This window comes from Panthera uncia, chromosome D4 (assembly GCF_023721935.1).
Source record: "Panthera uncia isolate 11264 chromosome D4, Puncia_PCG_1.0, whole genome shotgun sequence".
NCBI lineage: Eukaryota > Metazoa > Chordata > Mammalia > Carnivora > Felidae > Panthera > Panthera uncia.
Genome location: NC_064807.1, coordinates 89,646,401 through 89,658,848, shown reverse-complemented (window position 1 = coordinate 89,658,848; position 12,448 = coordinate 89,646,401). Strand labels below are relative to the sequence as shown.

Here is a 12,448-nt window from a genome sequence, read left to right as displayed (position 1 = left end):
CTCCCTCTGATACCGTAAGTACGGGGGCCGGGATCGCTGGTCCTGGGACTAACTGCCATTTTATCGAGGACCTTCTGTGCTGCTGGCCCTGTCCCAGGTCTGCTGGCAGCATCTCAGACAGGCAAGTGGCTTGTCGAGGTCACGCAGCCGGGAAGGGCCGGAGCCTGTGGGATGGGGCCGTCGCGTGGCCAGGCTGTCCCTCCCAGGCTGCCTTGCCCCTTCTCTCTGCCTCCCTGTGACCCCACAAAGCGGGCTTTGCCTGGGGCATTAGGCCATGGTAGCCTTGGCTGAGAGTTTGGGTCTGGCCGAGCCTGGCTGCTGCGTGGGCTCCCCCACCTACAACAGACCCCGTTCCCTTCCACGCCAGGGCCCAGAGCCTGATTTATTTTTACAAATGGGGTGAACATGGTTTACAGACAGGGGCACTTAAGAGCCCTGTTCCCAGAGACCGGGTGGGTATAGGAGGAAGGTCTGTATTGGGCTTTGTGCCCTGGCCTGGGAGTCCAGAATGTTCTCTGTGGCATCCACAGCTTTCAGAAGTGCAGATCTGTCTTCCTCCCTGTGGTTAGGACGCTCAAGTGATCAGAACAAAATGGCACGACGACGTCCTTGTGTGGACCCGTCCACTGCCCCTTGCCCTGCCTGGCTCTGTCCTCATTGCAGCCCTGTGTGGGGGCATCCTCTGAGCCTGAGTAAGCACCAAGGCCCTGGGGTCACCCAGCAGGGCCTTGTCCTGGGCCTTGGGCTGTGTACTCCCCTGCTCAGCCCCGGCTTCATCCTGGACCCTGGGCCATGTACTCCCCTGCGGCCCATGGCTGTCTCCTCTGCCAGCAGGTCTTGGCCGACGAGCGTGCGGCACGGCTGAGCTGGGGCCCAGGCTGGGGCCCGGCCTGCCCAGAGTCAGAAGCGCACTCAGGGCGGGGGGGGGGGCCTGTTGTCCTTCTGTCTGGTCCTGGGCTCTGTCTGATGGCATGTTGCTGTCGCCCCCTGGGCTTGGGGTTCAGGCTTGTGGCCAGCACAGAGGCCCGGCGTCCAGTGCTTGGCCCCTCCCAGGTGGGGACCCTGACCTAGTGCAGGAAGGACCTCCTCCCAGTGCGGAAGAAGGACTCGATCTGCTCCAACGACCGGCCCTTGGTCTCAGGCACGCAGCAGCCGGTGAACAGCAGGTTGACCAAGCAGATGGCAGCAAAGAAGAAGAAAGGCACCTGGAGGCCAAAGGCATTCTGGGGACGTGGAGGGAATGCCTGGTCACACGGGGGCTCCCAGCACGCTCCTGCTTATCCCAGCAGGCCTCTCTGGGCTCCACAGCCTCCCGCAGGAACTGCAAATGCTTTAGCCATTCCCCCCAAGTCCCGTCCCCCAGGCCCTCAGGTCTGGGGCGGCCTCCCCGTGGTGCCGGGCCCCGAGGACTTCCTCCACTCGAGGGCAGCAGCCTGCCCAGGCCTGGACCTGGGGCCCGGACCTCTGGTCTCAGCCTCGGCTCAGACCCCTCCCCCCCACCTCTCTCCCTCGCTGCCCGGTGCTGCCACCACAGCCTGGCTGGGAGCGCACTCCACACGCCCCCCTGCCTTGCCCCGAGCTCGTCCGTGCCTCTCTGCTGGGGCTGTGCTCGCTCTGGGTTCCCCTGACCCTGCCCTGACCCACTGGCTCCACCAGGGTAGGCACCGGCCGAGCTGCCCGGGGAGGGGTTTGAACCAAGTGTGTGTGTGTGTGTGTGTGTGTGTGTGTGTGGCATGGGGGAAGCGGGCACCGAGCCGGATGTGGGCTGACCAGCAGAGATCCATGCTGAGAGACCCAAACTGCCATGTGGACAAGTGCGGCCTTCTGGGCTTGGTCGCCCGGGCCCGGGAGGACGTGTGTGGCACTTAGAGGCCGTGCCGTTGAAGCCCTGAGCTCAGCGTCCGGCACTCACCACCACCAGCAGGAAGGACTTGGTGAGGGCGAAGGCGGTGAGCCAGCTGACCAGCACGCAGAGCCCCGAGGCCACCCCGCGGGCTTGCAGGGGCAGGATCTCAGACATTAGGAGCCAGGTGATGGGCCCCCAGCCCATGGCGTAGCCTGCCGACACAGGGGACATGGGGCCTCTTCTGCCTCCACTGAGCTGCCGAGACCCCTCCCCAACCACCCCGACAGACCAGGACAGCGGTGCCCTGCCCGTGCCCTAGCACGTCCCCCACACCTAAGCCCCAGACAGCCCCTCTCTAGCTGGCCTTCGGCCCTCCCGGCCCCCGCCCCCCCCGCCCATCCTGGTGGGGTCACTGCCACACCTACCCATGATGAAGAGCATGGTGGCCACCAGGGGCACCAGGGTAAGGTAGCTGGTGGGTGCGGCCAGGGGCTGCTCCGTGCCCCCCAAGGGCATACTCTCAAGCTCCACGGTGCTGTTGGGAGTCGGAGGCTTTGGACCGAGGTGGACATAGAGCCCCAGCGTCAGGTTGGCAGCAAACATGATGGTGGCTGTGGACAGACCGGTGGCCCTCGGAGGGGCCGGGACCGTCTGAGCCCGGTGCTTCCTCAGCACCCTGCACCCCGTGCGGCCCATTTCTCATCCAGGCCGCCGTCGTGGCCCGTCTGCGACCGGACACTTCCTGCAGAGCTCTGACCCTGCCCGTGTGTGAGCTGCTGTCACACCCACCGTGTGGCTCACGACTGGCTCGTTTGCTCACCCAAGCCCCAGCAGGTCTTTCTGGAGCAGCTCGTGGCTGCCAGGCCCTGTGCTGGGCGCTGGTGGGGGCAGGGCCAGCAGGGCAGGTCTGACCCAGCCATCCCCCCCTCTTCGCCCCGGGGCTCCCAGTCACGGGGGCCGGCACACGATCGGCCGCTGCGGGAGGAGTGGGCCCGTGCAGGGGCCAGGCCGGTGCTCACCTGAGACAAAGAGCAGGACCTTGCGGCCAGCCAGGTCCATGGTGAGGGCAGCAATCAGCACGGAGAAGAGCCTCACGGCCCCCACAATGGCTGCATCATCCTTCGGGGGCTGCAGGGAGGGAGCCACCGGGGGCTGAGGGACCCTGGCCTGCTGCTCCTGTCCCACCCGTCCCGCACACGGCGCTGCAGGGCGCTCAGACGCCAAGCCGTGGCCACGGCTCCTTCGGAGCGTTGGGCCGCCCGGCACGTACCATGTGCCGGGCACTTCCTCTGCTCACCCGGCCGGGCCCCCTCAGCCGGGGCGCACGCAACTGCCGCCCCCGCCCCCGAGCCCGAGGCCAGCAGAGAGTCCGGGCATCACGGTGACTCGTGGGATTGCACTGTCACTAATCTCTAAATCTCATCTCCCTTTGAGCCCAGGACGGGCCGACGGAGGCCCCCTCTCTGCTATCTCCATTCTACAGAGGCGGAAGCTGAGGTCTGCAGGGGCGTGGCAGATGCTCTGAACCTGGGGGTCCATGGGCACCCCCCCCAGGGCTCTCTCTGCGTTTCTATACAGTGGGTTCCTCTGCGATCCGGTCTGGCTTCAGACACGTGAGGTTACTCGCAAACGTTCTTCCGAGAACAGGTGCAGGGCACAACAACAGCGGAGAGACCCTGGCGGGCTCCACACGGCGCATGCGCCCCCGACCCGAGGTGCGGAGCAGGTGCTCGGTAAGGGACGGCCCCCGGGGACACGGGGGGCAGAGCTGGGGTGGTGTGGGGCCCGGGTCTCACCAGCAGGACGGCGGTGCTTTCGAAGATGGGCTGCAGGTAGACAAGGATGGGCGTGATGCCCGTCAGCTGCTGCAGGAAGCGCATCAGCAAGGCGATGACGATGGGCCGGTACACGTGGGGGCTCCGGGCCTCGGCCCACGACACGCGGGTGCTCTGCCAACGTGAAGCTGCTCCTGAGGCGGCTGCGCCCGCCCCTCCGGCAGGCCCCACCCTGCCCTGGACTCCCTTCTCCCTTCCTCCAGGAAAAGACCCTGGGCACTGAGGCCACAGACCCCCGCCCGCCCCCCTCCCCCCAACCCCAGGCTCTTGGGGGAGCGGGTGGGACAAGGCACATGTTCGCTGGTCAGGATCTCTGGGTGCCCAGGCATCGGCAGCGCGGAGCACGTCTCTGGGTCGTGGCAACGCCTCCCCTTCCCCTCGTTCTCGGAGGTGGGATCCGCCGTCTCCCCCCCCCCCCACCCCCACCCCTCCCGCCCCGGACGAGCCGCCAAGTCTCGGGCCCAGTGGCCGGCTGCACCACCCAGGGCCTCGCACCCACCCTCCCGCACCTGTCTCTGGACGTTGTCCTGGATCTGCGAGAACTCCCAGCGGACGTCGGTGTCGGCCCCGCGCAGCCAGGCCAGCGCCCGCAGCGCCTCCGAGTCCCTGCCCCGCGACAGCAGGAAGCGGGGGGAGTTGGGCATGAAGCTGAGCAACAGGGTCATGACGAGCACAGGCCCTTCCCCGGCCACAGCCAGCCAGCGCCACGGCAGCAGGAGGCCTGGAGGTGACGACGGGGTGAGCGGCCGGCGTCCAGGCTACGCGTCCAGTCCCCTCCTATCGATGCCTCTGAGCGACCTGCTCTGTCCTCAAGCGCTAGTCCCAGGGCCGTCTCCTACAGGAAGCCTACCCTGCTTGCCTCAGGCCTCCGCGGTCTAAACCAGGAGGGGCTACAGGGATGGCTTGGCCTGAAGGAGGTTCTCGGAGTGTCTCAAGGGCCACGGCGGGGTGACGGCGGGGGTAGACGGAGCGGGCAAGGCCCCGGGCTACTATCTCCGAACCCCCACCCCACCTCAACCGGATGTACCCTGCTCTCTTTTCCGCATGGGCTTCCCATGTGACCAGAGAGAGGCAGAGCGTTGCCTAGAGGTACACAGCCCAGTGCCGGCTGAGCAAGTATCTTGTCCCCCAGCTCGGGGTTTGCTCTGGGGTACATTCGCTGCCTTTCCACCCACGGCTGCTCAGCAGCGGCGCCCTGTTACCCGCCCGCCTGCACACGGGAGGTGCTCATCGCTCATCTGGACAATACTTGCCAAGGGCGTAGAGGGACAGTGACCCGAATACTGCCATGAGCTGGGGCGTGGCCCCCAGGGCCCCACGAACACCCGGGGGAGCAATCTCAGACACGTACACCTGCAAGACACATCGGGCCGCACGGCCTCTGGTGAGAGTTTGGGCTCCGGGGCCCGGCCCGAGACGGCAGAGGTGGCCCTGTGAACCTCGGGAGCTGAGAAGCGGGGGCTTCAGGTGGGGTTCTTATCCTGATCGGGACTCAGTCCGTTTCCCCGTCTAGTGCGCAGAGGCACTCGGCTCTGAAAATGGGTGGCCTGAGGTTGGGAACTGGAGCAGACTCTGGTTCCACCCCCGCCCCCGGGCACCCCCGCCCCCTTCTGGGCTCGCCTGGGCCCGACGTGGCGCGTGGGGAGCTGTGGGAGGAGTCCGAGGGACGGCTCGGGGCAGACACTTCCCCTTCCCCCCCTTGCTTCGTGCAGATTTTCTCCAATTGAGCAATGTGCCTGATTGTCAGGAAATGGGGTAGGAACTATGGGGAGTCCAGAGTGAGGTCAGCCGGGGCCAGATTTCCCTGAAATGGGTTGCCCTGGTGGAGGTAAGCTGAGGCTCCCTGGCAAACATCACCCCCACTGGCCAGATGGCTCGAGGGTCAGGAGGCTTTAGCTACACGGGGGCCAACTCGGTGCCGAGGCAGTGAGGGGCGGTCCTGGCCTTACCGGGATGCAGGCAGCTGTGAGCCCCCCGGCGAAGCCTGTCATTGTCCTCCCCAGCAGCAGCATCCAGAAGCCGTGGGCGCCTGCCATGAGTGCGTAGCCAGCTGCCGAGGGTACGGCTGAGAACATGATGCTGAGCTTCCGGCCCAGGAGGTCATTGAGGACCATGGCACTGAGGCCCCCAGCCGCCGCGCCCAAGGTGAAAACGGACTGCAGGAAAGGAGTGCACGGCAGACGTGTGTGGGCGCCCCGCACTCCCGCCCCACCCCCCATCAGAGCCTAGAGGCAGCTGCTTTTCCAGGCTGACCGTGGGATCCTGGGGTGCAGGACTCAGGCCCTGAATGGTAGTGAGCCTCCCGTCTCCAGGCGTGTACAAGCGGCATGTGCATAGCCATTTCTTAAGAGGTGCCACCGTAGGGAGGCCTGCTCTGCAGAGGATGTGGGGCCGTGTGTCCATGGTGGTTCTGCTCAGCTGAACGCTTAAAAGTCTGATACTAGAGTATAGCAGACGGGAGTATTCTATGAGCTAAAGCCCCTGGCATTTTTAGACTTGGGGATTCTTGGATTCCCTGTGGAGTGGAGTGAGTAGGATCCGGTCAGTGACTTGGGCACATTGCTTGGTCTATCTGAGCCTCAGTTTCGTTAGCTGTTTTATGGGGGGGGGGGGGCAGGAGTACCCACTCTTAGGGTTGGCCCCGGGAGTTAACCAGCTCTCACGTAAAGTATCCAGAACACCCCTGGTGCATACTAAGTGCTCGGCACACAATGGGTATTATCTTAGCTACTATGTTGTCATTGTACATGTGAGGCTGCTAAGATTGTGATTCTGGAATTCTGGGACTCTTGGGGCCTCTGCTCTTCCCTTCCACTCGCCCACACTCTGTCCTGGGACCCCCCTCGCCCCAGCTGGCACCTCTTTCCATCGGCATCTGATGCCCTGTCCCCCATCATCCAGAGAGGCGTCTGCTCTGCTGTGACAGCCCGGCTGTGGGTGGCGGGGGCAGTCTGGGGAGCCCTCAACCCCCCAGGGGTGAGACCTGGAGGGGCACCTCCCCACTTGTTCCTTCCCACACCTTCTCCTTCAGCTCTCACTTCCTCCTTCTATTTCAGAGCCATCATCTGGCCTCACTCACCCACTGCCCCTCCTGCGGCCCAGCGTGGTTGGGGTGGATGGGGGAGGGGGAAGACCAGGGCCCTAGAGGGGGCCCCACGCCTGAGATTTTGGGCGTCCCTGGCTTCGTGGGTCCCTGCTCACTCTGCCCTGCCCATCTCCAGCTCAGAGCATGGCTCTTACCCCAAACCAGGATGCCTGGGTTTTGGTCAGCCTCAGGTCTGGGTCCAAGGACAGCTCCAGAGCAGGGATGACAGGGGACGTGTAGACCAGGGCGTACCCAAAGCTGAAATTGCCCAGCACGGCGGCAAAGGTAGCCAGGAACACCCTCTTGTTCTGTGGGGCCCTGGTGGGGGGGGGTGGGCAGAACGATGAGGTCTTTGAGTTCCTCCTCCCCCAACTGCTGAACAATGGCTGCCCGCTCGGGCTGTGAGGGCAGCGCTTGGCGAGGGCTGGCTCCAGGGCCAGACTGCCAGCTCCCGGAGCCTGAGTGTCATCTCGTTTCGAGAATTCCCCAGGACGGTCCCCAAAGCCCATCCCCGTGGCTGAGACACGGGTGAAGGAGCACTCTTCTCTAGAAGAGGAGGCTTGGTTTCTGCCGCCAGCTTTGCCACTGAAGCTTGCCGTGTGACCTTAGGCAAGCCCCTCGCCCTCTCTGGCTTTCACTCACCCTATCTGAGGCAGTTGGGGGCTGGGCCCAGTCCGGGGGGGTGGGGGGGCAGCTCCTTAAATAAAACGAGGGTGTCTGGGGGCAGGAGGGGACCAGATGGAGCCTTGGTGGACACTCATGGAAGGTCAGAGAAGGCCCAAGGCGGAAGCCAGCCCCCGCCCGCAGCCCCCGTGCCCAGCGACTCTCACCCGACTCGCGTCCTCTCCCCCGGCGACGGGGACGACTTCTCAGGGAAGGTGTCATAGTCCGGGCCCTCGGCCCCCAGCAGCGGCTCCTGCATGGCCGGCCCCTCCTGGCAGTGTCCGTGCCGCCGCCGAGTGGCCGGGTGCTGGGGGACAGCTCCGGCCGGGAGGCGCGTCGGGCCGCAGCGGCGCGGAGCATCCGGCCCCGGCCGCAGCCCCGCCCCTCGGCCGCCATTGGCTGCCAGGCGGCCCTGCGGGGCGGGCGCGGGCCAATGGGGCAGCCGCGAGCGGTGCGGATGCTCCGGTGCCGGGGCTGGGCGCGGGCGCGGTGCGGGGCCCGGCCGGGCTTTCCCGGGGCGCGGACCCGGGGACGGGGCGGGGTGCGGGGCCCGGCCGGGCTTTCCCGGGGCCGGAGCCCGGGGGCAGGGCTCCGTTGGGGCTTTCCGGCGGCGCGGCCCTGGGGGCGGGGCGCGGACTGGGGCGCGGAGCTCTGGCCGGGGGCGTGGGGGCGTGGCTGGGCTTCAAATGGGCGTCACCCGTGCCTCGTGAGCCCCCGAGGACCCCCTGGGCTGGCCCTGAGGATGGGCACCCCGCGCCCAAGGAGGAGACTCGACAGCCTTGCGGGGCCTGGAGGCAGAGCCCCTGCGGATTCGTCCGTGTGCACATGTGGGGGGACTGCGGGCCACCCTCGGGTCCGGCTCCCGTGGCTCCTACAGGCCGGAGGAACCGAGCCCCGAGGGGCGCAGCGACTCGCCAAGGTCACAGGGAGAACCCTGGTCTCCAGCGAAGGCAGGACTCTGGCCCTGCTACCTCGCGTCCTGAGTCACCGCTGGCCCTGCTTCCTCCCCTCCAGGGACGAGGTGCATTCGGGCTGAACCGCATCCCCGACAGCCAGTGTGTGTGTGTGTGTGTGTGTGTGTGTGACCCAGAGAAGAGAGGGTGGTGGCTCCGGCGGCAGAGACTTGCATTTTCCCCGTTTCTGGTCTTTTTTGATTGCAGGAATAAACGGCTTGTTGAGAATCATCCAGGTAATAAAATAAAATTACAAGATAAGAAAAGCAGAAACTGAATATCCCAGGAAGCTCACCCTCCAACAACAGCACAGTCACTGGGGCCCGCTGCTCCCTGTGGGCTTTTTCCGGGAGGGGCTGGATCCCACCCCCTTCTGCTGCCCGGCCGGCCCCGTGTTATGTTTGAACTGATCCTTTGTTGTTGAACATTTAGGTTATTTCCAAGTTCTAGCTATTATAACAGTCAGTTGTTTGAAAAAGGTGTTATATAGGGGTGCCTGGGCTGCTCAGTCAGTTAAGGGTAGGACTCGACTGCAGCTCAGGTCTCCATCTCGCATTCGGGTTGTGGCATCGAGCTGTGTCTGCTTGAGATTCTCTCCGCCTCTCTTGTGCTCGCGCACAAATGCTTGCTCTCTCTCAAAAATAAACAGATAAACGTTAAAAGAAAAAAAGGTACAATTCCCTTTTACTATGGAAATCCAACTAGTAGACCCACAGGAAAAACAGGCTCCGGAAAGCCCCATCCATCACCCTGCTGGCATTTCCGTGTCTTTCCCCACCTGCGTCTAATCTTCATATTTTCCCATTATTTTCGTTGTGTGTCTATACAACTGTGTGACCACTTTACGTATTTTAAGCCTTTTATTGCCGTAAAGGACATAGGCTTTGGATCCAGCACCCAATAAATGGTGACTCATCGCTGGTGTTGCACAAGCCTTGTAACCATATTTTAACAATTGAGATATAACCCGAGTTTGTTCAGGAATCTTCTGTCATGGGCATTAAGGCTATTTCAAACATGTTTGCTTTTAAAATTAGTGATTCAATGACCATCTTTATCTTTAAAGGATGATTTCCTCCACCAAGGATGTTTCTCTGGTCCTCGGACCTCTTTTAACTACCATCTCCCTCACTGGGTCACTTGGGCCTTCTCTCTTGCCACCTGGGCCTGCCCTAGATGGGCTGCTTGGGGACCTGGCCTCTGGGACAGGGTGGGGCTCTCCTCCTCCCCCCCTGCCCCCCTTCCCGTGCCTGGCACGGCGCAGGCACATAGGGGTGCCAAGAGGTCCCTGAGCCCCTTCCAGCCCCCTCTGGGAGTTGTCCGCTCAGAAGAAGCAGAGAGCACTTGTCTGGGGGTGGGAGCACCCATTCTGCTTCCCCTCTGTGGCCCAGACACACCCACAGCAGGGGCCGGTCCCTCATTTCCCCGCCCCCCATCTCCAACCCCTCCCCGAGGGAGGCCCCAAGGAGGGTGGGTTCTTTCGAAGAAGGTTCCCTAGTTGATCCAATCAAGCTGCCACTGGTCGCTGCCTGCACTGGGGAACGTGGCCGGTCCCGGGCGTGGGAGCCGCCTCCCGCCCTGGCCAGAAGGTAAACGTCCTGCAGAGCTGCCTGGGGTGGGGAGGGGCTGGGTGGAGACCACCTCCGACTCCTGGGCTGTCTCCATCCCTGGCCGATCCTGGGTGCTGGAGCTTAGCAAACCAGTTCATGCACAGTCTGCCCCTGTGCAGACGAGGAGCCTGAGGTCCAAGAGGACCCAGGATGCTGTGACCGCCTCTGCCAACCTCTGGGGCTTCTCGGGAACCCTGCTCCAGGGAGGTGCTTCCTTCTCTGAACCTGGGTTTTCTCAACTGTAAAACGGATGTAATCTGGTGCCCACCGCCCCAGCCACTGTGTGGGCAGAGGGCAGCTGGCAGGCCTTGATGGGGCTTCTCCTGCAGTTTGACAAAGTTCCCCCCAGATGAGTCCTAGGCTTCTAAGTGCCCAAGAAACCAGCAGAGCTGCATTCCAGATCCCCTGGCACAAGGGCAAAGGTCTCGGGGGCTGTGGTGCCGAACCTGACTTTCCAGCCCCAGTCGTCTCAAGAGAGAAGGTAAGGGGGGGGGGGCGGGGAGGAGATGCCAGTAACCCAGGTGCTACTGTCTCATCTGGTCCCTGTCCTCCCTGGTGGCCTTTGGCATCCCAGTTTTACAGCGGAGAAAACTGAGGCTCAGGGAGTCACTGCCCAGGGTCACCTCGGGGACCTCTGGTCACCTGCTATGTCTGGGGGGCCTCCCAGAGGAGAGGGATGGGACGGCCAGGCAGAGAGTGGGACGCTTCCCAGAGGAATTCCTGTCCCTCAGGTCCCCCTTCCCACAGATGGGCCGGCCAGGGCCCCCCGGAGAGAAGGTCGCTGACACCCAGCTGTCTGGTGCCCCTGCCGCCCTCCACCATGCCCTTGGAGATGCCATCCTCGGTCCCGAGGACTCGGACCTGGTGCCCTCTGTGACCCTGGCCGCAGCCCTGGTCCTGGTGTTCCTCCTGCTCTTGGCCTGGCTGGTGTAACACAGGCCCCTCTGAGTCTGCTGCTGCTGTGGCCTCCGAGGCAGAGGGTGGGGTATCTGTTGGCCGGGCTGGGCAGGAGTCAGGAGTGGAGCTCCAGGAGCAGATCCAGGGATGGGGCTGGAGGGTGGGGGTCTGCAGAGGTGGGGAGTTGAGGGTAAGAGTGGGGGGAAAACTTGTGGCCTCTGCCTATGGCAGCCCCCGTGGGACCCCAGGAGGACCCCAAGGCCCCCCCACTGGAGAGCGGGAACCCAGGGGAGCCCTAGTCTCTGCTTTCCAACGTCACTGCTGGAGGCTCACCCCTCCAGATGGCCACAGATGGTGGGCTAAGAGCCTGGGGCCCCAGAAAGTGCTGCAGCAGATGGGGCTCAAATCCACCTCATCCAGGTTTGCCGCAGGGCTGGAGTCCCCATCTTTGCACGACCATCCGGGTGCTGCAAATAAAGCCAAGTGATCCCTGGGAATTTGTGGAACGAAATCAAAGGGAGTCCAGAAATGAGCGTTCCAGCCCGGGCTCTGTCCACGAAGGGTTGTGCCGGTCCATGTGGTCTTGTCCCGCCACCTGCTGGCTGAAGTGAGAATTGCACCATCTGCTGTGCGATCCCTTTGGAGGTTCCTCAGGGCAGAGGAGGTGAGGGTGTTTTATTCTTCAAACTGGAAAAAAATTTGAGATTATGGATTAAGCACAAGTCCTGTTACTTAGAGAGAGCTTCTTTTACCATTTTCTATTTATCTTCGTTCCTTTCATTTCTGTATCTATAATTTTACCCCAAAAATATCCTCAGGAAGGGGGAGGAGGGGGTGGGAGAGAATTGTGTACATCGGGGGGGCAGTGGTGATGGGTCACACTGCCCAGGGTCACTGGAGTCTTGCTGCGCCATGGTGGCCCCGTCCTGGACCTTGACAAAGGAAGGCACGCGTTGCTGAGGATGGGAGGGGCGTGGGACCTTCAGGTTAGGACCGGGAGGCACCAGGACCCCTCTGTCCTCATTGAACAAATACTTATCAAGACACCATGTGCCAGACACGGGAAGGTGGACGGGGCGGGGGCGCCCAGAGAGCTCGGGGCTGGCCCTCCCCGGGGAAGGGAAGGCCTCTGGGGCGAGCCCCAACCACAGACTTCCCCCCCGGGGGTGACGTTTCTTTTCCCTGCTCCTCTGGCTTCTCAGAGTCAAAGCACGCACCTGTGTGTCCAGTCTGGTGTGCCGGGAGTGGCAGATGCCCTCTGTCCCCCACCGCTGCGTGGATTCAGCCCAGTGGAGAGGGCAGGTGGGGAGTGAGTGGGGGCTCTGGGGGCCTCAGAGACTTCCTGGGTGGAGGGGTGTGGAGGTGGATCCTGGAGGTCTGGAGGGGCCTCTTGAAAAAGTGGGGGTGGGCACTTCAGCTGGGGGTGAGGGAGCCGAGGCCTGGGGGCTGGACAGTGGCCTTCCTGACCTGTCAGCAGCACCTCAGGGCGGCTCTCGGGAGCTCTGCTTGTCAGCTGACCCCCCACCTGCTACCGGGGTCGGGAGGCCTGACCGCCGGCA

At 63.6% G+C, this 12,448-nt stretch overlaps 1 protein-coding gene across 1 annotated transcript; it reads right to left on the bottom strand.

Annotated features, from left to right (window-relative positions):
* Positions 1-145: 145 nt before the first annotated feature.
* SLC2A6 (solute carrier family 2 member 6) lies at positions 146-7,881 on the bottom strand. Its single transcript, XM_049631114.1, has 10 exons — positions 7,597-7,881; positions 6,922-7,084; positions 5,631-5,837; positions 4,935-5,034; positions 4,191-4,402; positions 3,643-3,795; positions 2,866-2,974; positions 2,272-2,457; positions 1,913-2,058; positions 146-1,223 (listed from the first exon to the last, which is right to left on the bottom strand). Exons 1-10 carry the CDS (start codon positions 7,686-7,688, stop codon positions 1,068-1,070), a joined length of 1,524 nt encoding a protein of 507 aa, XP_049487071.1. The 5' UTR covers positions 7,689-7,881; the 3' UTR covers positions 146-1,067.
* Between the last annotated feature and the right edge of the window lie 4,567 nt (positions 7,882-12,448).

Excerpts from the sequence above, each read along its gene's own strand:
- SLC2A6 (XM_049631114.1), bottom strand. The coding sequence starts at position 7,688 with ATGCAGGAGCCGCTGCTGGGGGCCGAGGGCCCGGACTATGACACCTTC. Across the intron at positions 5,035-5,630 it reads TCACAGCTGCCTGCATCCCG|GTGTACGTGTCTGAGATTGC; the intron begins GTAAGGCCAGGA and ends TGTGTCTTGCAG. Across the intron at positions 2,059-2,271 it reads CACCATGCTCTTCATCATGG|GCTACGCCATGGGCTGGGGG; the intron begins GTAGGTGTGGCA and ends CTGTGTCGGCAG.